Raw genomic sequence first — 27,624 nt, forward strand, 5'->3', positions numbered from 1 at the left:
TGTTCAAGCCTGCACTCCATCCCCATTCAATCCTGCTCTACTTCCACCAGGCATCAGTCTCTCTGAGCCTCAGTTTCCTCCTCAGTAAACTCAGCGAGATGCTTTCACCTTGCCTGTGCTGGCGTTGTGAAGAAACACAGCTGAGAACCTTCCCTGAAAGCAGCAGTGCTAGATCCCCTTCCCTTGTCAATCCTGCCCTTTGCAGCCCCTCCCCAAGCTGCCTTCAGGGTGAAAAGGCTTGGGCAGCACGGGAGGCCACCACAGTTGCAGACTGTGCTGGAGGCTTAAACGAGGCTGAGGTTACTATAGTTCTCTAGCTGGGCACTTCTACCTCCACACCCAGGGGGCCTGACCCACAGCCAGGGATGGTGGGGCCTTCTTAGCCAGCCAGCTGCTCTTTGACCCCTTCAAACCGCAGGTCTCTTGCCCAGCTCCCCCCGCCCCTCCCCTCCACACACACCCCTTTGCTGACTCCAGGCTGTCTAGGGCCCCTGCTGAGCTCCCCCAGCACAATGAGGCCCTTGTCCTCCCTGCCCCCACCAGGCTCAACAGTTTTCCCAGCCACTGGCAGGTTCCCCCAGCCCACCTGCAGAGCTCAGCAGCAGCCACTCCCCACTCCCACCCAACCTTCCTCTCCCTGCAACCTCTCTCTGCTCTCTCCTTCCCAACCCTTCTGAAAAGCTGCAGTCCCCTCCTGGGCTCTTGTCACCCCGGAGCCAGACTGCCAGGCTGGCTTCCTAAGCAGACCCAGGGGATCCCTCAGGTAAAAGAAAAATTAACTCACGAGAAGGTACTGGTTAAGTAGTTTTATTTTTTTTTTAAAAAGGCCAAAGGTGAGTGAGTGAATGGTTCTTGAGTGTATTGTTTAGGTACCAAAGGATGTAGGGCCCTCTTAGGGCTCCCCATAGAGGAGCATATGTATGACATCAGTCCTAGGACAGCCCAGAGCTTAGATTTTTATTCCTCACAGAAAGTAAGTCACCGCGCTTCCGGAGGGGTACGTTTAGATAAGGCCGGATAGCCTCCCCCTCCAGCGGCCCCACCCTGATAGGAAGTTCTGCAGGACTTGTGACCAGCGGTGCCCGTGCCAGCTGGGGGGCAGAGAGAACGCTGGGGTGGGGTGGGGTGGGGCAGGGCTGAGAACTGCATCCCCACAGGTTCCCAAGTGATGCCGATGCTGCCGGCCTGGGTCTCACTGGCCTAAAAGATGCTCTTTCCAGACTTAGAGGGAAGTAGTCTTGGGCCAGAGACTGCTGACTTCATAGGACAGAGGTTGATATTAAATCTCAAGCCAGAGGGTGTAAGGCTCCCAAAAGGTCTGCATCACTTACAAAGACAAAGGATCTCTTAGTCTAGCAAGTAGAAAGGCTCTGAACCCCAACCAGCAAACTTGGGCGTCCCAGGACCAGCAAATCCCACTTTCTGGATTTTGTGATCTTTTTATTTATTTATTTTCAAAATACGTTTTATTGATTTCAGAGAGGAAGGGAGAAGAGATAGAAACTTCAATGATAAGAATCACGGACTGGCTGCTCCTGCACGCCCCACATTGAGGATCGAGCCCGGGCATGTGCCCTGACTGGGAATCAAACCATAATTGGTAGAAGCTCAACCACTGAGCCACGTCGGCTGGGCTCTTGTGATTCTTTTAAACCACATTTAAAAAAATGTCCCTCTTATGTATCAGGTACTTTACAAACCTTATTTCTACTCTGTAATAAAATCATGCGAGGAGCTACCCCAGAAGCTTGCAGAGGTGGGATCTGAACCCAATTCTAAAGCCCAGGCTCTTTCTTGACCACGAGGTAATTCTGCCATAAGACAGAAGAGCCAATTTTAGGAAGAGGGATTCCCCGTACCCCAATAGCTGTGTACCATGCCCCATTCCCTCTTACCCCAGGCAGATTTAAATTACAAACAAAGAGAGCTTGGGCAATTAGGATGATGAATAAGGGGGAAAGGATTCTCAGAAAAAAGAAAAAAACACAAGATGGGTCAAGCTACTGGTAAACTTTGCCTTCTTAGAAGCAAGGAGCTGGACCTGCAGCTGGCTTCTGGCTCTAAGATTATAGGAGACAACTATATTTACTATGTTTAAAGAGAGCTATTTTCTAAATTAAGAAACACAAGAGCTCCCTGACTGTTAATCTTCTCAGCTGGAGAACCTCTTTCCTGGACGAGCAGGAAACAGGGAAACAAACCTAAAAATACAGCAGACGTGTTCAGATCAGCCACAGAAATGGGGTGCATATGGCTCTCCATGGTGAATCCCCACTTTAAAGCTGCCTGTCTCACAATGGATAATTCAGAGCCCAATTCCTTCCCCATGTTCTGTCCCTTCTTGAGGCCCAGAGCCTTCACCCCTGGATTGTGAACTGATGGCTGCGCCTTCCCTGTCTGTTCTCTGCTACATTCCCACCCAGAAGCACAGCTGTTAGCACATCCGAGGTGTAAAAGGTGCTGCACCAATCAACACATTCCCACTGGGTCTCAGCCAAGCTGCCAGGGCTCCCCAGCTATGCCTTAGATCAGGCGTCCTCAAACTTTTTAAAGTGGGGGCCAGATCACGGTCCCTCAGAGAGCTGGAGGGCCGGACTATATGAACTACTAATTCCTACTGTAACACCTCGGCTGCGCTCACTGCCCAAAAAACCTGGCGGGCCGGCTCAGACTCCTCTGTGGGCCGCATGTGGCCCGCGGGCCGTAGTTTGAAGACGCCTGCCTTAGATGGTAAGGGCTGTTGGAACTAGAGTAAAATCAAGAGGCTGGGAAATTCACTTCTTAAAACTTATTTTAATATCCTCCCCACCCCCCCAGATTGGGAAAGGCCAAAACAGTCTGGCCGGATTTCATTACAAATTAATACACATTTTTTAAAAATCACTGTTTAAAGTAAATCAACATCATGGCAATAAGGGATTATCCTTGGAAAAAGTGAAACCCATATTAACAAAATATATCGTGGAAGAACCCCACTTAGTGATTTCGTTGGCTATTTAAAAGTCTGGTAAAGGTCAACATTCTGCATGTTCCCTGGGGCTGGTCCATGCAGCGGAAAGAGGCCTTGCCCAAACTCAGTCGAGCCCAGGCAGCTTCAACCAGGCCCTAGACTCAAGGAAAGCAGGGAGAGGGGGCATCCCTCCTCCAGGAGCAGGTAGAAAAGGTAAGGAAAGTCCTGCAGCTTTGGGTAGCCCGTGGGGGAAAAAGAGGCAGGAAGTCAGAGGGAAAGCTTAAAGATGCAGCATTTTTTCAACTGCTAAAAAAGTTAAAAATTTTTATAAGATTACTGAGGGAGAGGGAGGAAAAAAGGAACAGAATTGAATATTTGGAGTAAATTCAAATCTAGTGTCAACTTCATCCATCTCTTCATGTGCAGACAGCATCCTTGTGGCATTGTGCTCAACCTTTGAGATCCCCTGAGTACTCTTTGCTTTGTAGCTTGATTGTAAGGGTTAAAAAAGGTACTTTGTACACACATCATGTGTGCACAGATATCTGTGTGTCTACGTGCACGTGTGTATAAATATACGTTGTAATAAAACAGCTTTAGAAAGCTAGCGGCACCCAGGGCTCTGGGGCTGGCTTCCTTCCGTTCAGAGTCCACAGGACGTTACCTGCCCACAGGCCTCTCTCCAGCGTGGAACTCCGCTTCCCTTAGGATGGCCCGACACTGGGGCGAGAGGCAGGTTCGGAGAACAAAGGCCCTAAAAACATGTCACCAATGGCATTTATCACACATGACGGAAACACGAGTCTTGCGTTAGTGGAGAGCTCTCTGCCCTTCCTGGCTCCCCTCCCCCTGCCCAGAGAGCTCGTATGCCTGAATGCTGCATCTTTAAATATTTCTTGCTGAGGCCTTTCGCCACATATGTCAGGAACATTCCAAGCTGGCTACCACATGTTTGGGCGCTGGCCTCCGCTCTCCACTGCAGAGCACCCTGCTGTTCCAAGGCCACAAGCTTCCATTTCAGCTCCATCTTCAGTGGATCACATCTCAGAAACAGCCACATTAAAAAAAATATTAGTTCCAAAAAGAGTTCATATTTGAAATACCTATTTCCCTTGAGATTATGTTTTCCCTCCACTTAGGCATCTATGAAAGTGAGTTAGACAAAGTGCGTGTGCACATGCACACAGACACACACACTAGCACACACCCACAAAATTTAGAGGTTGAAGGTTATTTCCTGCCAAAAGATCTAATAGAGGAAAGCTTATGTGCTGATCGAGTTTTAATATTGTGGCTAACAAGTCATGTGCACCATTTAGCGAGCACATAGAGACTGTGGATAGGAACTCCTGATCCCTGGGGCACTGGATTTGACTCCCCAGCCGCTTTCTGCCTGCCTTTGGAACAGTTGCGATAGTTACTACATTCAGAGAATCCAAGAGGACTGCATGGACAGATGAACCTTTATTTAAAAAAATAGCACTTCAAATAAATTAAAAGGGACAACCGTCAAGTGTTCAAATTGTGAAGAAATAGTTGAAAACCTAGAGAGGCCCAAGCTGCAGTCTTCTAACTTCATTCTTTATCCAATGGCAAAAGCCCACAGCTCTCAGTACTCCCACTCAATTTTTCCCTACTGACACGAGGGAAGCGATTGCACACAGGAGACCAGACGGAGGAGGAAGCTGCATCTGATTGGAATGAACATTGCCACGTACTTGCTAATACGGGTTTCACTTTGTGACCAAATGTATTCTTCAAAAATAAAAAAGGGGGGAGGGAAGCTGCATGTTTTTAAAAACTGAAATTATTTAGGGATAAAACACTAACTCTAGTGCCTTTAACGGGCAATAGCAACTTTTTTTCCTCCGAAGTCAAACACCATCCCCAGCTGAGCCTTTGTGCTACAAGCTTTTCAGGAGATGTTACCTAAACTTTATTAAAAGAAAAGAACAAGTTTAAATATAGACACTGGACTAGCCCAGTCTGTATTTTCAAGTCCACATTCTTCATCTGAAGCTCTGCATCAGGGACCCCCCTGAGTCTGCATGTTTTCAAGTTCACAGTACATGGAACCAGTTTCTTTTAGTTTTTTCCTCTCAGAGCAGCCACACGCAGTGGCCGTTGACGCCGGGACCTCGGGCAGGGCCTTTTCCTACGAGGCCTGGCCAGAGGTGCCCAAGGTTTCTCCTCAATGAGAATCGATGCTGTCATGCTCTATGGATGGGAAAAAAGCAAGAAAATAAAAGCACCTGGTACAGGTTTCATGAGATCCATTCGGATTCGCTATGTTCCAAACCCGCTGCTGAATGCCATTTGTCCACTGTGTGTGTCGAACAGTCTGTGGCCTAGGAGTGGGTCTCAATTCGAAGCACTGTTATTGGACACCCCAGAGGTTGATGCAATGGCAGCTCCAGCAGGGCTACTTGTGGAGACCGACTTTCGGATGTGAGGCAGCAAGTAGGGGTCACAGGCCAGCTGCTGGACATCGATGCGGTCCTCCTTTCGGTAGGCCAAGCATCGCCGAATAAATGCCTGAAAGAAAAGTTTCTTGAAGCGAGCCTGAAACAGGTAACCTGGTGCCCCGAGAGGGAAACTTAAGGTTCCTTCGCAGCTGCCAGAGCCCTTCCTGGACCTGCCGTGCGGACCCGGAGAAGAGCAGAGGGAGGCGCACCGGCAGCAGGACCTCTCTGTGGTCACTGGCTCCTTCCCAGATGGAGGGGGAGGAGCCATTCCTGAGGGGGATGGGCCTGACATCCAAATACCTCTGCCCCCACAGCAGAGACCAACACAACAAACTCTCTTTGCCTTGGCTGGTTTGCATGGGAACAATCTACAGTCACGGTCCTGCATCTACAATCCATGGCCTCCTGTGACCTTTCTGAGGAAGTGGGAATTGGAATGACTAACACTAACAGATTGGTAAATGCCTCCCCTGTGTATCTCGTTCTTCTCCAAAAGATTGCTAAGCAAACGAGCGGACATATAACTAATTAGTAAAGGAAAACCAGGATAGGACTTGTCTCCCCAAGAGACATAAAGGCATAAAGACATAAAGTGGAAAACAGAGTTGGGTTTGATTAAAATCCTAATTTACTACAACACCGAGGCTTCCTTGGCATTAGATATGAAAGGCTATGTAGTCTGTTCTTCAAGAAGTAGATGATCTATCTTTTTCACCAGACAATTCTTTTTAATTGAAGTCTTGTAATTATTTTTAAAAAGTGAATCAATTTTTAAAAATCTAAGATACCACCATCCAAAATCCATACTTTACTTGAGGGTGATAATGGCACCTCCACAGAGGTCCACCGATTTTTAACAAACGTCTGTGCTGGTGCAGGGTGCTGTCGGTGGGAAAGGCTGTGTGTGTGTGTGTGTGTGTGTGTGTGTGTGTGTGTGTGTTTGGGGCGGGGGGAATATGGTAAATCTATTTTCCACACAAATTTGTTGTGAATCTAAAATTGTTCTAAAAAATAAAGTCCATTTTTAAAAATCTAAAACATGAAATAAATAATTGCTTTTCTATTCCCCCCATGTTTAATTCATAAAACACAAAAGTATAAACCAATCCTGTTTTTCAAAATAAAGGACATCTAGAGGTAATTATTTGATTAAAGCATTTGTAAGATAAAAACAAATTCACAGAAGTGAACATAATGATCCTTTGTCTTTAAAAATAAACCTTTTGCCCTGGCTGGCGTGGCTCAATTGGTTGGGCGCCCCATGTACCAAAAATTTGGTGGTTCTATTCCTAGTCAGGGAATATGCCCCTGGTAGGGAGCTCGATCCCCAGGAGGGGTATGCAGGGGGCAGTCCATCAGTGTTTCTCTCACATTGATACCTTTCTTTCTCTCTCTGTCTCTCCACTCTCCTCTCCTCTCTCTAAAATCAATGAAAAAAATAAGCCTTTCTTGTCCTGGCTGGTGTGGCTCAGTTGGTTGGAGAATCATCCCTTACACCAAAATGCTGCAGTTTCCATTCCCATGAGGGCACATAACTAGCTTGTGGGTTTTTTTTGTGTTTGTTTTTTTATATTTTATTGATTTTGTACAGAGAGGAAGGGAGAGAGATAGAGAGTTAGAAACATCGATGAGAGTCATCGATCAGCTGCCTCTTGCACACCCCCTACTGGGGATATGCCCGCAACCAAGGTACATGCCCTTGACCGGAATCGAACCCAGTACCCTTCAGTCCCCAAGCCGATGCTCTATCCATTGAGTCAAATCGGTCTCAGCTAGCTTGTGGGCTTGATCCCTGGTCGGTCAGGGCACATATGGAAGGAAAACCAATTAATGTTCTTTCTCACCAAGGATCATCAATATTTCTCTCTCTCTCCCTTCCCCTCTCTTGCATATCATCAAGTGGAGGATTAAAAAAACAAACCAACAAACAAAAAAAATCCTTCCTAGTGAAATATCTGGAACTAGAATTAAATAGGTTTTCTTGGGTTGGACACTAGTCAAATAAACTTTTACATCTTGAATTTTCTCTCTATATAGCTGTCAGTAAAGGCTTTTGAAACAGCAATCTGATCACATAGTTGCCCTGATTAAAACCTTCAACTGCTTTCCATCAGTTCACAATCTGCCCTGCTGTCTCTCCTACCCTTCTCTTCTCTGCCCTGTCCTCACTGTGGACCTGCTAAGCTCACACTCACACCTAAGCTTTACTCACTTTTCTCTGCTCATAATAATCTGTACATGGCCCCCCACCTTCACATCATTCAAGACTGCTCAAAACCTCACCTCACCACCGAGACCTTCCCTGATCACACCATTAAAAAGGGGGCTCTCACTTCTCCCTTACTCTGATTTACTTTCTTCATAACATTTATCACCATGAAAATGAAATGTATCATTTTTAGTTATTGTTTGCCTCAACTAGTGGGATGCAGACTCCTTAACGGCAGGGACCTTATCTGTGTAGTTCACTTTTTAAAAAAATATGTATTTTTTGTTGATTTCAGAGAAGGAGAGACAGAAACATCGATGAGAGAGAATCTTGGATTGGCTGCCTCCTGTACACCCCACACTAGGGATCAAGCCCGCAACCCAGGTATGTGCCCTGACCCGAAATCGAACCTGCAACCTCCTGATTCATGGGTTGATGCTCAACCACTGAGCCACACCGGTTAGGCTATAGTTCATTGTTTACACATTCACAGCTCCTTCTGCACTGTCTACTGTTTAATAGTCACTCAATTAATACTTGTGGAGGAGAGAAGGGTAGAGAAATACACATCTGGAAGGAAGAGGGTATTTTAATATTTAAATTTTGTACTAAAATCCCATCTACTATCACCCACAGAAATAATACAAAAAGCAAAGCAGTCATTTCTGCTGGCCAGTTTGGTCAGAACTTACCTTTGCTTCAGGTGTTACTACTGGCTTTGGCGGAAACTGCACTTCAGTAGCTTTAAGAATAGTATTTTCTTGCAGAATGTCTTGCTGGGACTGGTTATGGCCAAAAGGCTGTCATATAGAAACAAAAATAAACAAAGGTGGGCCTCTGGTTAAAACAAAAGAGAACAATTCAAAATTCCTGGAAGGGACGAAGAAGACATCTTAATGAGAATTGCTATCGGGAACTTTGGAGACAATCTCCTTGAACTCTCATTTTTATAAAGGGTACAAAAGGCTCAGAGCTTAAATGACTTGCTCACAGCTCAACATCTAGGTTAAGGCTGAGTTGAAATCAGGAGAAGATCTGCCATGTCGTCCTCCACTAAGCTTTGCTTACAGCAAAAAAAAAAAAAAAAAAAAAAAAGAAGAAGATGATGATGCAGAGCAGGCACCAGCAACCTCTTTTGTCCTGGGTGATACACGCAGGCTTAAGCAATACATGTGTGATACTAGCAGGCCCAAGTCACAGATAAAAAAGTGAAAGAGTAGAAGGGGTAAGGCCAGACTTAGGGGAAGAGGGCAACAAAAAACAGGCCCTAGACAGTTTGGCTCAGTGGACAGAGCATCGGCCTGTGAACTGAAGGAAGGGTCCAGGGTTCGATCCAGTCAAGGACACATGCCTGGATTACAGGCTCAGTCTCTAGTGGGGGGCATGCAGGAGGCAGCCAACTGGTGGTTCTCTCTCATCATTGATGTTTTTTTCTCTCTCTCTCTTTCTCTCTCAAATCAATAAAAAGATATTTAAAAAAACAACAACACAGAACTGGGCCTACTTAGAGGCTTTATCTGTGCCTCAAACTGCCATTTTCTAGTAAACTCTGAAAGGTTAAGTTCAAGTGTCACTTCTACAGTGTTTCTACTGATAGATCACCAACAACTCTTCCTGGATAACTTCTGCCACCACTCTCGGCAGCACATCCACATTACCAGAATATAAGTGATAATTAATCCCTCCTAGTTCTGAATAGCTTCCTGATTAGAGAAGTGAAATAAATAAAGAAATCAAGAAGTTAGAGGAAGCTGAAATCTGAATTAAAAGCTCAACACTTCCACATTATTAGAGTATAAGTATAGTGATAATTAACCCCTCCTACTTCTGAATAGCTTTCCAATTAAAGAAGTGGGATAAATAAACAAAGAAATCAAGAAGTTAAAGGAGGAACCTAAAAACTGAATTAAAAGCTCAACACTTCCACATTATCAGAGTTAATTATAAGTATTGTAATAATTAACCCCTCCTACTTCTGAATAGCTTCCCGATTAAAGAAGTGGGATAAATAAAGAAAACAAGAAGTTAAAAGGAGCTCGGTCTGGGGATTGTGACCAAAATACTAAGAGTCCAGGAGAGTTGCAGAACTCCCAATGGCTTATCCCCACCGCCTAAGGAGAGCACTGAAACATACGAACACACCGACAGCAGAAATACGAGTAGAAGTACACAGCTGGGTCCTAATACATACATTTATAGGACTGTGCTCACAAGGAAAAACAACAAATGTGAAAATTCACTAGGTTATACTTTAGTACCTAGGTTATTACTTGTTCTAATGATATGTCACTTTGATTAGAGGTAACAGACAATAAATACTTTCTGGCACCACCTCCCAGTATAGAAATATAAAGCATGCTTTTATTAATAATGGCTTTAACTAATGGGGTGGTTGGGAATAAAGGACCCTGCCAATATTTCAAGTTTCAGGTTTGGGGACCCTTAAGAATGGCTCCTGGAAAGACTGTATACTTTATTTATTTTTTACATATATTTTATTGATTTCTTACAGAGAGGAAGGGAGAGGGATAGAGAGCCAGAAACATCGATGAGAGAGAAACATCGACCAGCTGCCTCCTGCATACCCCCCACTGGGGATGTGCCCGCAACCAAGGTACATGCCCTTGACCAGAATCGAACCTGGGACCCTTCAGTGAGCAGACCGACACTCTATCCACTGAGCCAAACCAGTTTCGGCAAGATTGTTTACTTTAAAAAACTAATTCACATAATTCCCTATACCATATTATTAGAACCAAAACATATCTTGGATCTAATTGAGTACAGCAAAAAATACATGTTTTCCACATGAGTCCCAGCAGAATTCATTAAGTGCTCCAGGGTCAAAAATTTCTGCTTATACATAAAGCTATTATTATTCTGTATTTTGTTTAAACCACAAATTTCAAGATTCCATTTTGTATAATCCAATGATTAACCCCAAGAGAAGAATCCGCACCACACCACTTTGTACATGTATCACCCAAGACAGAAGTTAATCCAAAACATCTGACCCTCTTTCTTACCTTCCTTCCATAAAGACACTGGTAGAAAATCACACCCACTGACCAGACATCAACTTTATTTGAGATCTTTGGTGGTTCTTTCCCAACCACAAAACACTCTGGTGGTAAATACCTGGGAAAAGAGGGAAATAACAATGCTCAGGAAAATAACTGTATAAATCTAAGACATGTACAGGCAAAAGTAAACAGCTTTGGAAATGAAATGTTGGAAATGAAAATATCTGAATTTTAACAGCTGAAAAAGCAACTTAGACCTACCTGGAGAAAGCTGATGAAAAGACGCTCTAAAATAAGGCAGTAATGTCCTATGAAAACTTAAAATACATTTCTCTACTCACTGAGAGAGGTAAATATTCTCTTTGGTTCCTATTTCACCCACTCCAGCCTCCTTTCCCAGGGTTGTTTCTAATATAAGTATCATTCAACAAAGGTTGGGGGGGGGGGGACGCATAAATGATGTGTACTCCCTTTTATAACAGCTGCATCAGAAAACATTAAATCTAACTAGAGGTGTTATCAGTTTCCTTTCATATTGGCTAAAGAAGTTAAAAACAAAACACACTATTTTAAAAGTCCCAATGATTTCAGGACCCTGAAAAAATCTCTGAGGAGAATGGCTCTCTTCTTAATGTAGTTTCTAGACTGGAAATAACTATAATATATAATCAATAGTGGCAGTGAAGTCTGTATTATCAAAATATATTTTACATTTCCCACTTTAAGGGCGATCAAGGGATTACTAGAAGACTAACAGTGCATAAAAAGCTAAACAAACCACTTGTTCAATTCTCATCTGAATTCCTTCCCTCCATCCACCCCTGGCCTCTAAAAAGACTGACTGGACAGCCAACCACACCAAATTGTATGGTTCAGAAGGTAAGTGCCTCTTGGCATTTAGGAAACCAAACAAATATACTTCTACTCATTGCCTAGAGTCTTAGCCATGGCACAGCTAGAAGGTGGAAGTCTGTAGATAAAAATCTCGGTTTCTGCAGATTTCATACTGGCAAAATAAATTCTGTGAAACTGTCTTAAAGCTTGCTATGCTTTAGTATAAAAATCTAAATTTATAGCTTGAAGGGGACCACAAGAGTTGAGAGGCAGAAAATGTGCAGATGATAGGCTTTCTTCTTTTTTAAAAAGAAGTTTAGTTTCATGTTGTTTCTCTTATTATTTTTAACAGACATTTTTGGATGATTAAAACCACTGGTCTAGATTACTATTTCACAATATAAATTTTTAGCCAAAACACACACTGAGAAATAAAAATACAGATATAGAAATCACAAAAAGGGGGGGGGGGAAATGGCACAGAAACAATATAGAAAAAATCGTTTATTTTAAAAACAGCTCGCACTAACTGGTTTGATTAAGTGGACAGAGCATTAGGCCTGTGGACTAAAAGGTCTCAGATTCGATTCTGGCCAAGGACACATGCCTGGGTTGCGGGCTTGAGCCCCAGTGGGAGGGGGGGGTGCAGGAGGCAGCCGATCAATGATTCTTTCTCATCATTGATGTTTCTCCCTCTACCTCTCCCTTCCTCTCTGAAATCAATTTTAAAAAATTAAATAAATAAAATAAAAAGAGCTCTTTCCTAGTTTTCATGGGTTTTGATTTTTTAATACATAAAACAAATATGATATTAGATATATAACAAATAGAATTTTTATTCTAAATGATAATTTTAATATATTTATAACTTTTTTTGTGGAGGTGGTGGGGAAGAACAGATGTTGTTGAACCTGTCTATATGCAGAGTAATAATTTAGCCAAATATTTAGAATACAAAAGACATTGCCACTTAATAGAAGTCTGGCAAATCACTTTCTAGGTCTCAGTTTCCTCCATCTGTAAATAAAGAAATAAATTAGTTCTTCCCCCAAATACTGAAAATAATTAAGCATTCTGATTCCCTATCAAGGGATTTGGGAGGAAGAGTAGATGACAGTTCTATGATCCTACACTAAAAATTAAAAAAACAACAACCACAAAACATAGCTGCATATTCCACGACGATATAATCCTCAGAGAAAAATTACTCTCAAGGCCTACTCTACCAGTCACTTACTTAAAAGTATTATTCAATGTATAATAATTCTAGAACAACTAAATATCACAGAGTCACTTAGAATTATGCCCCCCTGTTTTGCAGCTCTCTGGGACATTACAGAGGATAATATATTGAAGATGGTGATTATGACAAGGTTTCTATCAATATGGAGACTTTTTAAACTTTAATAAAAACCCATAAAATTTGATTTTCTCAGTAGCCCTTTCTACCTTGCTTTTTACTATTATAAAACAAGCGGAAACCAGTTTGGCTCAGTGGATAGAGCGTCGGCCTGCGGACTGAAAGGTCCCGGGTTCGATTCCGGTCAAGGGCATGTACCTTGGTTGCAGGCATATCCCCAGTAGGGGCTGTGCAAGAGGCAGCTGATCGATGATTCTCTCTCATCGATGTTTCTCTCTATCCCTCTCTCTTCCTCTCTGTAAAAAAAATCAATATATTTTTTTTAAAAAAACCTCCTACCAACACTCAGTGAGTCCTTATTCATATACACCCCTTCCACTTCTCCTCAGATTGCCTTGAAGCAAATCCCAAAAATCATATAATTTTTCTTTAAATTCTATCCACTGAATTTTTATAGCTTAGCAAATACGGAACAGAATAGGTAGCAATGAGAAACCTAATTAAACATGAAAAAAAGAACACACTATCAAACAAAAAACTCAAATTTAAGTTCCAGTGAATTTATCTGTTTCCAAAATTTCCAACAGCAGATATTTCTGTATCAATTAGTGACAGGAACACTAACCCACAATAACCACCATAGTGAATAAACACTGTAACTGTAGCTTTTATTTTAAACTTGGAATCTCCAAAGTTTTAATTTAGTGACTAATTTTCACGATAGAAACCATCTCCACAAACAATGAGAAACATCAGAAACTTTGTGAGTTTTTTTAAGAAGGATTTGATTGTTCTTTAATGCACATAACTTAAATATGATCAGACTGAATGAGAACAGGGCTGATCCTACATGTTATAAAAGATATTCCCCCATTCTTCTCTGTCTGCTTCAGATCAGCACCTTCATTTCCAGACAGCCACTAACTAATCTTTAGACTCAAACAGAAGTGATCTACCAACTGACACTGGGGAGTAATAGCATGTGTTCCCCATCCCTTTGTGCTGCTCCAGGAAACTTCCTTCATGCTCAGAATCACACAGATATGAAAAGGCAGCTCTGTTAACGCACACTTACAAAAACAAAGTTAAATGCCTGAGCTGTTGGTATCTTGTATGGTTCTCGCTGTCAAAAGCCATCCTAGGCAGAAGTAGGATGGTCACAGAACAGGCAGCAAGGTAGAGTGGTTGGGGAGAGATGAGAGACAACAGAGGGGAGGAAATGTGGCTGAGAGACATGGATACATTTCTTGGCAAATTGCAAACTTTTTCCTGTTTAGATCTTAAGGATTGCTTTTTACATCCTGATTACTTGACATACTGATCTTCAAAATTCCTTAGTTCTTGAGAATTCATCATCCTTGGGCAACTCTGGAAACAAATCCTTCAGCCCATTAACCCCTGAAGAGAGAGACCTGCATTTGCACCGAGAAGAATTTAGGGCCATTCTTGATATACAAATGAGCAACCTCTTTCTCTACCTACTCGCTAGGGCCGACCCTAAGGAGGAAACACACAGCTCATACACCTGACCACACATAATCTCTCTCAATGGTTTTCAAGAAAGGAAAGAAATATTAAGGCATAAATCTATACTAATAAAAGGATAACATGCTAATTAGATCAGGCATCTTCCAGACGACCTTCTGGACAAAACCATAGTGGTGGGGCCAAGGCAGAGGCAAGCAGTTAGGGGAATCAGGCTGGCAGGGGAGAGCAGTAAAGGAGATCAAGCTGGCAGGGGAGAGCAGTTAGGAATCAGGCCAGCAGGGGAGAGCAGTTAGGGAGATCAAGCTAGTAGGGGAAAGCAGTTAGGGGGATCAGGCCAACAGGCAAGTAAGCAGTTGGGAGCCAGTGATCCCAGATTGCAAGGGGGATGTCCAAATGCCGATCTATTGAATGGGGCCTAAACTGGCAGTCGGACATCCCCTGAGGGGTCCCGGATTGGAGAGGGTGCAGACTGGGCTAAGGGATTCCTCCCACACCCGTACATGAATTTCATGCACTAGGCCTCTAGTATAAATATGAGTCAAACAAAAGTTTACTGAAAAGACAGTAACTTTTGGGGAGGAAAATCTGCTTTGGTTTATATTTATAGCATTATTGCCCAAGCAGAAAGGATGTAGATATTAACTATTAATTATCAACACTTCAGTATGACACAGCCACACCACCAGCCAACCTGGCAGACCTCCCAGATACCTACCAATAAGTACCAGCACCTTGTGACGTGAGCTCCATGCCATCCACTGAGTTGTAGCTATCATCATCCATGATCTTGGAAAGACCAAAATCTGTGATTTTTATCTCTCCACACGCTGTACCATTTACTAAAAGAATATTACCTAAAAAGATAAAAATCTTAGTGAATAAAAAGAGACTTACTAATTAAGAGAAAAAGCCAAGTAATAACAGACAAGAAGACAACTGAACTCAAAGTCCTGCACGCAATACCACACATCTCAATCCCCAGAATAAAATGAGATCTGGACTCTGAATGCAGGGGAAGAGTCCTCAGTGTCTGGCTGCAACCTTATATTTTCCAAGAATCACCTGCTTAATGTTCTAAAACCACCACTGTGAGCAGTGGAAATAAATTATAACTCGTCAAAGTAAAATATCACTTGTACAGTTGATCAAATATTGTGGGAAAGTTTCATCTGAACTTTCAGTGAAGATCTCTAAACCACGATGTTTAGAACATTCATTTGGGGAGGGAGGGGTTGTCAAAGAAAACATACAAGGGAATGAAAGATAGTACCACAGTGCCACCTACAGCTCCTAAGGCAGGAAAATGTATTGGATTTAGTGATGGAAAAGCCGATCACACAATGGCCACTCTTTAAAAAAAGCACTTCATCGTAATGGATTTTTTTTAGTCATGTGAACTGTATTAGAACATTAAAGCATAATGAGTCATGAGAGTTAATATGTAGCTACCAGAAGAGGAAAGCAAGCTTTACAACTGTGCCACACCAGGAGGTAAATGGGAATCCCCTTCCTAACCCCAAAGCTAAGCTGGTTGGAGCTGTCCACAGCACACACATGCAGACATCAACAAAGAGCAGAGGTGAGAAATCCAACTACCCTCTACTTTTTGCTGATAACTATCCAAGTTAGATAGTAACCATACTTAAAGGTGAAAAACTCTGCTCGGAACTTAATGTGCCAAATAAGGTGTTAATTTTGAGCACTATCAGAGACCTGGAGTAGAGGAACTGCTGTGCAGTGTGAGTAATGGGGAAAACAAAGCGGAGCAGTTCTTTCCTAAGCGGGCTGACATCATGAACTGCCTGGCTCTGAAGACAGGGCATTGTTTCTCCGGAGCGTTTGTTATGACCCGCACTCCTGACCCCAGTGCTTCGTGGCCACGGCTCTTCTATTCCCACACCTACTCAAGCAATCTAAAGTCAGATGGTGTTAGCCTTCCTGGCTCCTGCCAAATTCTCTCACGTGATAAAATTAAGTCATTTATAAGACCAAAGAAAAGCCACCAATACTGTCTCCTAAAAGTTAAACATACCTGGTTTGAGGTCATAGTGTATGATGGGAGGTTTTATTTCATTTAAGTACTTTAAAGCATTCACAATCTGCATGATAATGGATCGGGCCTCTTTCTCCGACATTAATTTGTGCTGTTTCAGGTAGAAGTCCAGATCATTTCCCTCACAGTATTCTAATACTGTACAAAACCTAAAGACAAATAAACCAACATTTGACCGCGAGATGAGAGCAAGCAGATTAAGACTAACTAAACCAGTCCCAGTGAAAGCTTCAGGTCATTAGCTTCTCCTTTCTTCTTTGTCCCTTAAAAAAACTCTTCTATTCTTTATTCAGTGCTAACTACTTGAATGGGCAGAGGAAGAAACCGCTTACTCTCTTGGTGTGAAGCCTCCACAACCCCCACCTTGGAATCTTGTGCTAAATAAAGCTCACACGTGGCACACCTCAACTGCAATGAATTTAAGGTAGGTATCTTTATGGAAGGATCTCCTTTCATATCCAAGTTACACTCCATTTCTAAACAAGCATATGTGATCAAATACACAGTTCTCACTACAAACATTTTCAATGACCCTGAGTGCTGACAGTGAGGGGAAAATCTCAGGTTTGCCCCAAGGATTGATTTCAAACCATGCCTCCTGGCAGTTTGACACAATACAGTACTACCATTTCTCTTTGCTAAACACAAGGTATAAAAGGGCAGTATCTGTGGTTATAACAAATGTGTTATTACATAGTATGGGTTTTCTTCCTTCACTTATACCAATACATTGAACAGACCCAAATTTAAAATTGCATGTGTTTATCTTTGAAGGCAGTTATAAACTGAAGCAAGGCATCTTGAACGGTTTGAGTAGTCCTGAGAAGAATACCTTTTAAACAATTGACAATATGGTTGTATGACCCGGAGTCTAGCCAGGAAATAAAAATCACTTGAGAGGCTTTAATTCAGGGAACTGAACACTTAGATGATGAAAGACCTGAGAAGACAACTGGCCAGTGAGGTCCCCCAGAGATCACCTAGAGAAGGAAGCCATTAGCACCCTAAGGCTAGAGGGCCAGAGGGAGATGGTGCAACCAGAACCCATGGTCACCATGGGAAAGTGGAACGACAATGAGGGAGGGATGTCCTCTATCCCCCACCATCTCTGTTTCCCTCTTGGCTGAACCCAGTTGATCAACAACTGACACACAAACACAGCCTGCAAGGGCCAACCCACCTAAGATGCAGAACAGGGGAGAATGAGCAGACCAGAGAGCAAACAAACTCAGGACTGAACTATAGGCCCCGGGCAATGTGAAGCCTTCAAAATGCAATGCAATGTGATGTGGACTCCCAATGGAACGTGAGCATCAGCCTTGTGGGATCCCAAACTGAACAACAGCTTTATGCTCCTTATGATACATACTAGCACCCTATTTGAAAATGTCTGAAACTTGTAGATTCTCTGAACTGAGACACGGAAATCTGAGATATGGATTCTTATTTGATTTATGCCTGAGATTTATTCTTTGACCCAAATGCAAGGTGAAAATAAAATCTCACTTTTAAGACTCAAACAACTCACAGAGGTCTTTCTTCTTTTTATTTTTTGTATTAGAGACATTTTATTTTTTTAAAAAGAAAATGTATTATAGCCTAAAATAGATTATATAGCATATACAGTATATATTTATATCTTTAAAATATTTTTGTGTCTAGGTTTGGTCCTTCCAAAAATGCTGGTCTGACTTATTGTTGATGAAAATTCATCATACACACTATAGGAAGAACAAAGTAAACAGCTCAAGAATAGCACAGATTCAACTCAATTTCTCAGATAAGTTTAAAGTATGTATACAATTCAAAACAGCAGATAATCAAAGTCGTCATATTTATTATCTTTGAAACAGTTTTTGTACTTAAGTTTTGGGGAGGAGGGTAAGGGTCCTATCTAGTGTTCAATGGATTTACTCAAAACAAAACAGTAAAGCCACCTGCGGAGACTGTTCTCTTCTACCTAGATATTTTTCTCAACCCCAATCCATGGTAAACACATTTGGAAATGGGAAATCCCAGAGATGACAGTGTATGTTCCCAAACAGAACTGTGGTCTCTCTTTGAGGTCACTTCTAAATGTGGGTTGGTTCTCTGTATAGAAATTTCTGAGATAGCTGCTGCCTGAACAGGCCGAAACTCCTAAAATCACACTGGGGGTCTAGCGGAATACTTGCAAGCCATATCCAAAATATGTTCACCTGACTCTGTTCAGACTCCTACAAAGATAATGTTTCCAAATGCTGAAACATTTCTCAACCGTTGGATAAACCGAGAGGTAGTACTAGAGCTTACCTATACCTAATAATGAAAAAACAATACTCAAAATTATTAAAGGTCTTAGACTTCTGATTCTCAAATCTCCACCTATAAAATGAGAAGGCTGAACTGAGATCCCTCCCAATTCTAACATCTTATAAAGCTAAGAACCTATATTTTAACACCTTTGAAAGGTCTGTCAGTGTTCATCAGTGTCCAGGGTGGGACGGAGACACGATTGAACAGTCCACACTCACTGGTGCTTGTAAGTAGGATGCTAGCACCAATTTGTGTGAGAGCTGACAGTTAAACTTCCAGAAATTTTGTGAGCTGGTTATTAAGCCACTGGTAGAATAAATGGGTAAACAAAAGGCAGTTACAGCTAAAAAATAGAATATATCTGGTCATAAAAAGGAAGTTCTGATCCATGACACAAAAAGGATAAACCTTGAAAAAAAAAAATCATACTAAGTGAGTCTCAAAAGCCCACGTCTATGTGACCCATTCACATGATAGTCCAGAATAGGAACTCTAGAGGGTAAAAAAGTAGATTAGTGGTTGCTTAGGGCTCGGGGTAGGAGGTGGAGAAATAGAGAGATGATAACAAAGGTACAAGGTTTCTTTTTGAGGTGATGAAAATGTTCTAAAATTGACTATGAAGATGATGGTGCATTCTGTGAATATACTATAAAAACCACTGAATTTATTATACACGGTGTGCCACGAGAACTTTAGTCAGGGACACTGACCTCTTTTACCTTAGATTGTCAAATAAAAAGATGACAGTAGCTGTTGGGTATGAGTGAATAAAAACTATAACTATTTTTAAATGTCAGATTGGCAAAATATATTTTTTGGTGTATCACAGAACTTTAGTAGTTTATGTGTGAAATTAGACGAAAAAGGTTGAAAACTGCTGCTTTAAAAGAGTGAACTACAAAGTTAAAGTTATATTTTAATAAAGCTGTGTGTGTTTAATTGATAGCTTGAAAGTGGATATGTTGAAAGAATTTATAAGACAGAAATAGGCAAATATTACAAATTATCCCTACCAAATTGGATGTTAAACATTATAGCATCAATTGCACAGATCCCATCGCCTAGAGATGTCTTAATTCGCATACAACTATTTGCCCATAAAAAAATACATTTGGTTCCCTCAAAGAGTTTTTAAACTTGGGCCCAGATTTAAACTCTAGTCCATGAGTAGTCAATACACTACAAGAAAATAGCATTAATTACTAAGCTGAAATGGTGCAGCACTTACGAGTCCGTGTCCAGTGAAAAGTAATCGTACAGCTTAACTATTCTGGGATGATCCAGTTCTTTGTGAATCCGGTACTCCCTACATGCATGCCTGTAAATAAAATTGAAAATTAACATTTGTATTCTGGCTTGTCTTTTAGAACTCATCGAGGATAATCCTACATATTTTCTTTCTTTAAAAAAAAAAAATTTTTTTTAAATATATTTTATTGATTTTTCACAGAGAGGAAGAGAGAGGGATAGAGAGTTAGAAACATCGATGAGAGATAATCATCGATCAGCTGCCTCTTGCACACCCCCTACTAGGGATATGCCCGCAACCAAGGTACACGCTCTTGACCAGAATCGAACTCCAGACCTTTCAGTCCCCAGGCCGACGCTCTATCCACTGAGCCAAACCGGTCCCGGCAATCCTACATATTTTCTTATTTCTCTATTGTTTCTACCTATTCATTCAGTTCCATCTGGTTCCCTTATCTTTCCTCATCCTATTTTCTCTATTAGCATCTACCAAGCTATTGAGAAGACAGTAGGCACTCAAATATTTGTTGAAATGAATGGATTTTCATCCTTTCAAAGTTCATTCAGTGGCAATCTTACCGCTTTTATAACTATATCCAAATATTAGAGCTTTAAAAATTATAAAGTCAGCTTTTTCCTCTTCTAAAGCTGATACTTTATAAATGTTTATATCCTGGTGTTTCATGAAGGGGAACAATTAGCATATAAACTCCTTGGGTAAAAGAATTACCGGTTATATAAAGCAATTAGCATCGCTTCGCATATTTTTTAATCCTACTCCTTACAAAAAGGATTTAAAGGGCTATCAGCTTTACTTTTTTCTAAGAAAATGGGAAATTGATAGAAACCCCAGTTTTCTTTGGAACAAGAATTTAAATACATGTTAAAGAGTTTTTACTTAGTACTTTTCCAATTTAGAATCATTTAATAAGATTAGGAACACAAATATATATTAGGACATATTCATACACTGAATTTTAGAATAGAACATGTTTATACAATGTAATTACAAATAATTTTTATTTAGTTCTTTTCAGAGAACAACAGGAAATGATTATATTTTAAGTAACCTAGCACCATTTAGTTTTTGAAAAAATTTTGAAAAAATTTTGAAAAAATTTTTCTAGCCCTAACAGTTCGGCTCAGTGGATAGAGCATCAGCCTGCAGCCTCGAGGGTCCCAGATTTGATTCCGGTCAAGGGCATGTACCTTGGTTGGGGGCACATCCCCAGTGGGGGGGATGTAGGAGGCAGCTGATTGATGTTTCTCTCTCATCAATGTTTCTGACTCTCTTCCTTCTCCCTTCCTCTCTATAAAAAAAATCAATGCTTCATTTCATCATCTTTGTGTCTCTCTGAAAAGAAAGACTTGCCACACTTAGAGTAGCATTAGAACAGCCTCTACCCTGGGACCAAGAAACCTGGATTGAGTCTGGGCTTTGTGGCCCACCTCACTGGGCTTCCCCACCACTGTACTGGACTGACAGCTTTAAAGGGGCCGCTGGAGATCCATGCCTCCGAAGCCCCTGTGGAGACGCTGAGCAAAGTAGGTGGCTTTGGCCCAACTCCCCATTCCACCAAAGCAGCTCCATACTTATCCTTTTTCATATATGGAGATTGGTGTAGTATTTCATTTGGTAAAATAAAGGTGGTGATGTTCAAAAAACAAACTAGTTTAAGCTCTGGTCGTTTCTCAGTGGTTAGAGCATAGGCCCGCAGACCAAAAGGGCTCAAGTTCAACTCCTGGCAGGGACACCTACCTAGGTTGCAGATTTCAAGCTTTGGTCGGAGCTCACACAGGAGGCAACCAATCCATGAGTGACTCTCTCTCACCCTGATGTTTCTCTCTCTCTCTCTGCTCTCCCTCCTTCCCTTCCATTCTCTCTAAAAACCAATGAAGAAAATATCCTTGGGTGGGGATTAAAACAAAAAATAAGTTTAGAAATCTATGGACTAAATAGATATCTGTTCAAGTCATTTTTTTACTCTAGCATACTATAAATCCACTAGAGGTCTTCATGCACCAGTGGAGTCTCTCGGTCTAGCCTGTGGGATCGGGCCGAAACTGGCTCTCCGACATCCCCCAGGGGTCCTGGATTGCGAGGTAGTATAGGCCAGGCCCAGGGACCCTACTGGGGCACGATTGGGGCCAGGGAGGGATGCAGGCTGTTGGCCAGCCAGGGAGGGATCACGGGAGGGCTCCAGGGCGTGTCCCCTGGTGTTCAGTGCACATCACAGCAAGTGTTTGAGTGACCTTGGCATATCATTAGCATATTACTCTTTGATTGGTTGAATGGCCAACTGGACACAACATAATAGGGTTTTATTATATAGGATAGTTCCCTGCAGTTTTAAAGTTTTGATTTTGTGTGTTTCAGAGTAGAGACCAATTTCTGTCAAGGTACAGAACACAGAATAAATGAATGGAGGCAAAAATTAAGAATCAAAGGAAGTGTCATTCAAACTCCTCACCAACTAAGGGAAGTTGCTATGTGTCACTGAAAGCTATCCCTCAAGGTCACATCAGGCTCTAGGCCCGCTTCTCATGTTTCATCAGGCAAGGCAGTAGTTCTGCCATGGCCCTCATATTTCAACTTAGGATCCAAGGGATTAATGCACGATAAAGACAGAAACTTTACTAAGAAACTTATCCACTAAAGTGTTAATCTTTGACTCTCTTAAAGTGTATATATATTTAGACTTTCAAAATTATGTTATCCTAGAAGATTAGAAGAGAATCCTACAAGAATATACTAATTGAAATGCAACTATTTTTACAGAAAGTTTTATTTGAAATTATCCTTCTATAGGGTTTTTAATATATTATGTTGGGGCATTAAAGAAATCTAGTAATACTTATTAATGCATTCAATAATGCAAAAGTAAAACAATCAGTTTACTTTTTGTTTGTGGGTAAGGAGGAGAGGAAAGGAGGTGCAGAATATAACTCAACATTCAAAACAAAGAGCCTTTTATTTTCTTTTATTTTTTCCCCCTTCTTTTTTACCCAAATAAATGTCTTAATTCCAAGTGGGACTGGAAAGTCATCCACATGAAAGGAAAAGCAACTAAAGATCTACTTTGCAGGGTTAGAGTAGCATTTTCATCTTTTATAATATTGCCACATACTACTTTTTAGTTTAATACTGAACTTTTAAACACTCTCTAAAATTTGTTATGTGCTTCATATAAACCTCTTTCTTTTTCCTCTTGACATAGTTGTAATTTTATATAAACCTCTTTAAGGTCAAAGAAGTTAATGACATTTTTCTAATTCATTATTCTCTATAGCCTGAAATTCATCAATATGATTTCATATCACTTAGCAAGCAATATCTTTCAAAGAAAGTTGGAAATGCTTAAGAATTTTCCCTGAAGGATGAATGGAGGTCATAATAACTTTGCACACCCTCTCCCCAGTGTCAACTAGGAAATGGCCACTACCCCCATGGCTCCAGAGGTGGTCAGGCATACTGATTCCCACCTCTGGTGAGGAAACAAAGAGTAGGAAGGCACCACTGTAAGCCTGAGCTGGGTCAGTAAGGAGCTAAGAAACATGAGACAAACGCCTCCATTTGCTCTCTGTCTGAAAGAGAAATGTGAGAAAGACAACCAGTTCACACCTACCAGGACTTGCCCAATGTGTCAAGGAGGTACACAGTCCTGGCTTCAATACCTCACTGTTTCAAACCGCTGGGATGTGAACACCTACTAGAGTTCTCTTTAAGGTCAGCCTAGAAGCTGAATACTGAGACTAGGCAAAATATGTACAGATCCTGGCACAGGAAGTATCTTCTTGAGAAGATAGTCTTGGTTGACTTTGGTCTTGGGTGACCAAAGTTGATCCCTTGTAGAGTCAATTGACTTAGAGTGGTCAGTACATACATGACTGCTGGAGGATATTTTAAAAGAGGAACATATACTGTTCCGACACTTTCAGGCATTCTGAAGGTCTCAATATAATGGGGACATTTCTCATTTATAACTGGTCAGAACAACATGTGGTTTCCTTCTCTGAAATGCTCCTGGCATTCCCGGAAGCCTGCCAGTTCCTGCACGTCAAGTGACTGGAATGTACTTATAATAATGTAACTGCTCCTCAGAAGCATCTGGCCTGCAGCTGCCTGTCACGTAAGATACTCATACAGAATGTCATGCATGAACCACATACAATCCCCTCTCCTACCTCTCACTACCACAGGAACATTCTCTTCCCCAGGGCCAACAGCTTGGCCAATCTGCACGGAACAGGAAGAGTTCCTGGGTCCCCAATGAACAAGGCATAAAGCAGGAGCTGCCTTTGTCCATGGGTGAAAAAGTGGTTGATAATGTAGAAATGTTTATTTTTCCTTTGAGATTTAGAAGCCAACTAAAAAGCTAAAGTCCATTGTTTTTCCCCCTCCAAAGAACTATTTATAAGAAAAAAACCCAAAACTGCTTTTGGAGAAAAGAGGTGGGTTCTTTATAGCAAATGAGGCCATCTCACTGAGCCAGTGTGGTTCAGTGGTTGAGCATCAACCTAATGATCAAGAGATCAAGGTTAGATTCCCGGTCAGGGCATGTTCCAGGCTTGCAGACTCAATCCCCAGTGTGGGGCATACAGGAGGCAACCAATCAATGATTCTCTCTCATCATTGATGTTCCTCTCTTACTCTCTCTCTCTCTCTCTCTCTCTTTTCCCTCCCCCCCTCCCTCCCTCTCTGAAATCAACTAAAAAAAAAAAAACCGCACATGTCTAACTCAGTACTTGTACCTACAACAAGGAAACATCATTAAGCACAGTGGGGGTCTTAATAGCAAATTGATTCTGCATGGCCTCCAGTGTTCAGAAGCTCAGAGGAAACAAGCATAGCCTGACATTAGTGGAACAAAGAAATTGTCAGCTGCACATATAATGACTATTCATTCTAAAGAAGCCCCCGCGCCCCCCATTCCCGACCCCAAGTGCAGATGAGGGCCAGCACTAGTGGCATTCTGGAGAGGCAAGCACAATAAATGGGACACTTAAGATAAAAAACTTGAAGACTGGCAAACTATGCCAGGGGAGGTGAGCACAGCAGAGGAGCTGAACAAGCCAAATAAGTACCATTGAGGCACACCAGGCCCCCCCCCCCCCCCCCCCCCCCGTCTGTCTCCTTCATAAAAAGTCCTACGAGTCACCTCCCAGGGTCTCCCAACCACTAAAGGACACTCCCCATTGGTTTTCATAGACAAGTAACAAGCCTATTCTGCGGCTTTGTTTATTGTAGCTAATTTTATACAAGACAATGGAAGGGGAGGTAAAGAGCATGGGCTTTGGATGAAGGGAAGTTTAGATTTAAATACCATCTCAGCTATTTCCCCCCCTCCCCTTTTTTAAAAGTTAATTCTTTATTTTTCAAAGTTTTACATATATAACCATTTCTTAACTGTTGTTTAAATTTTCCTACATATCAGTCCTCATCAGTAAGGTGGGAAAGTTATTCTCTCCTAGGACAGTTATAAGGATTAAATGAAACAACAATATATGTAAAGCTTTTAATACAGTGCTCAAACTTCAGCCATTATCACTAAATTTTGAAAAAACAGACACTCTAGTATCACTTACTTGTGGTAATTCTCCTTTTTTTCATCTCTCCAGTTTTTATTTAACTGGTGAATTTTCACAGCTACATATCTTTGTTCTGTTAGGTCAAATGCCTATAAAGAAAAGAAAAGTGCATTATGTTCTAGATAAATGATAAGAATTACAGGCAACTGATTTGAAGCTTCTATTTAATAGAACATACTCAAAGTCCAAGATGCAATATTAAATAAAACAGCAGCAGAAGACAACACATCACATATGTGTTTCAGAGCAGCAAGCATCTTCTTGAAACCGTGATCAGATAATTTAGAAGTCTCCAGACACACTGGCACCAAGGGGTTTAGAACATAAAACTAAGCATACCCCATAACAGAAAGACAGCTCATGCCTTAACAGACACTTACAGACAATTCTCTTTCTGGGCATCATCTAAACTATTTGGGACTTTTCTCCCTTAGGTTGTCTCTTGTCCCTCAGCTGACAATGAGACCTGAAATGCCTCAATGGCAAGTCCTGCCACTTTTAAAACGCTGGGGACACAGACTGCCTTCTTGAAAAATAACCCCTCAGAATACTTCTTTGCTATGTTTGTCTAGAAAATAACTTTGTAAGTTGTCATACTGTGTTTATTAAAATAAAAACAGAAAAAAAAACAAGAAAGAAGCCTTGCCTTTAGTCCCATTCACATATGCTGAGTAAATAAAAAGCAGTTCTTGATTCCAACAATGTCTGAAATTAGTTACACCAAGCCACTTCTCCAGTTCTGTCCAAGTAAAGGGACACATTTCCCCAGAGACCACCACTGTTGGAAAGTCCCACATCAGATAGGTAGTGCTCTATCATGGGAGTAACAGATGAGTTTTTGAGGAAGTTGGGTGTAAATCACAATTTCATAAAGTAGTTTTTTTATACAATAGACGACTTCCCAATTCAAAAGGATTTATTGAGGAACTCCTTTACAATGAATAGTCTTTTTTAGTTTTTCAATTTCAGATTAAAAATTTAGTACTTCAATTCCAACATTGTTACCATCCATCTGCCAATTTCCATGAATATATGAATGCATAAAAGCAATAGGGACAGAAACATTCTCCATGAATAGTGGCTATTGTTCTACAGATCTTTCAAAATGCAAGCTATCTCTAGGAAAGCACTGCATGCAAGAAATGGTTGCTTAATAAAAAAAACAACACTTTAATTTACACTAAATATAAACCAGTATTTTTAAAAATATGAACACTAGCCCAGCCGGTGTTCATCAACCTATGAACTAGGTCACGGTTTGATTCCAGGTCAGGGCACATGCCCAGGTTGCAGACTCGATCCCCAGTGTGGGGCTTGCAGGAGGCAGCCAATCAAGGATTCTCTCTCAAGTTTGATATTTCTCTCTCTTCCTCTCCCTTCCTCGCTGAAATCAATAAAAAATATAATTAAAAATATATTTAAAAATCAATTCAAATAGAATATCTTTTTTCACAGAAATGGAAACTGTTGAATTCTATTTTTACAGTTTGAAGTCCACCTGTAAGCATGTACCATAGCTTTACAGTAAAGAACCACTTCAAGTCAAAAGCCATATTAACTACCACATAATTTGTAAGAACACTAAATGATACTTCAGGTATCATTTTCTCCAACTATCACATCATATTTCTGAACCCAAGACACTGCGATCACCTGATTTAAGAAGAGCTTTTAGAGAGTGAAGAACAGCAAAAGAATAACTACATTAAATGTACACATCATTGTAAGAAGCATCTAGATTTCACAAATGTTAAAATGCTTGAAGAATACATAAGAAAAAAATAAGATAAAGAAAATACTAACGCCCTAACCAGTTTGGCTTAGTGGCTAGAGTGTTGGCCTGCTGACTGAAAGGTCCCAGGTTCTATTCCACTCAAGGGCATGTACCTGGGTTGCGGGCACATCCCCCAGTAGGCAGCTGATCAATGTTTTTCTCTCATCAATGTTTCTAACTCTCTATCCCTCTCCCTTCTTCTCTGTAAAAAATCAATAAAATACATTTAAAAAAAGAAAAGAAAATACAATTACTGGGAAGCAACAACAATCAATTTTGATGATTTTAAAAAAAAAGAAAGACTCCCAATTCTGGGTATATCACCAAAAGACCTGA

The 27,624-nt window shown here is 41.3% G+C and overlaps 1 protein-coding gene across 15 annotated transcripts in view; it reads right to left on the reverse strand.

Moving 5' to 3' along the window:
• Nucleotides 1–2,773: 2,773 nt before the first annotated feature.
• Nucleotides 2,774–27,624, reverse strand: part of TLK2 (tousled like kinase 2) — an 86,410-nt gene continuing 61,559 nt past the window's right edge. For 12 of the 15 annotated variants that reach the window (XM_036450661.1, XM_036450659.2, XM_036450657.1 and 9 more), the window contains 7 exons: nucleotides 25,512–25,603; nucleotides 19,906–19,995; nucleotides 16,362–16,531; nucleotides 15,045–15,183; nucleotides 10,651–10,762; nucleotides 8,317–8,424; nucleotides 2,774–5,485 (listed from right to left, as the gene is read on the reverse strand). In XM_036450661.1, coding sequence (XP_036306554.1) covers nucleotides 5,312–5,485; nucleotides 8,317–8,424; nucleotides 10,651–10,762; nucleotides 15,045–15,183; nucleotides 16,362–16,531; nucleotides 19,906–19,995; nucleotides 25,512–25,603 — 885 coding nt within the window. In that variant the 3' untranslated portion in view covers nucleotides 2,774–5,311. The remainder of the gene's footprint in view (nucleotides 5,486–8,316; nucleotides 8,425–10,650; nucleotides 10,763–15,044; nucleotides 15,184–16,361; nucleotides 16,532–19,905; nucleotides 19,996–25,511; nucleotides 25,604–27,624) is intronic. The other 3 variants (XM_045586337.1, XM_036450662.1, XM_045586339.1) reach the window with 3 other exon arrangements.

The sequence above is a fragment of the Pipistrellus kuhlii genome, unplaced genomic scaffold, assembly GCF_014108245.1.
Source record: "Pipistrellus kuhlii isolate mPipKuh1 unplaced genomic scaffold, mPipKuh1.p scaffold_m20_p_22, whole genome shotgun sequence".
NCBI classification, from domain to species: Eukaryota; Metazoa; Chordata; class Mammalia; order Chiroptera; family Vespertilionidae; genus Pipistrellus; species Pipistrellus kuhlii.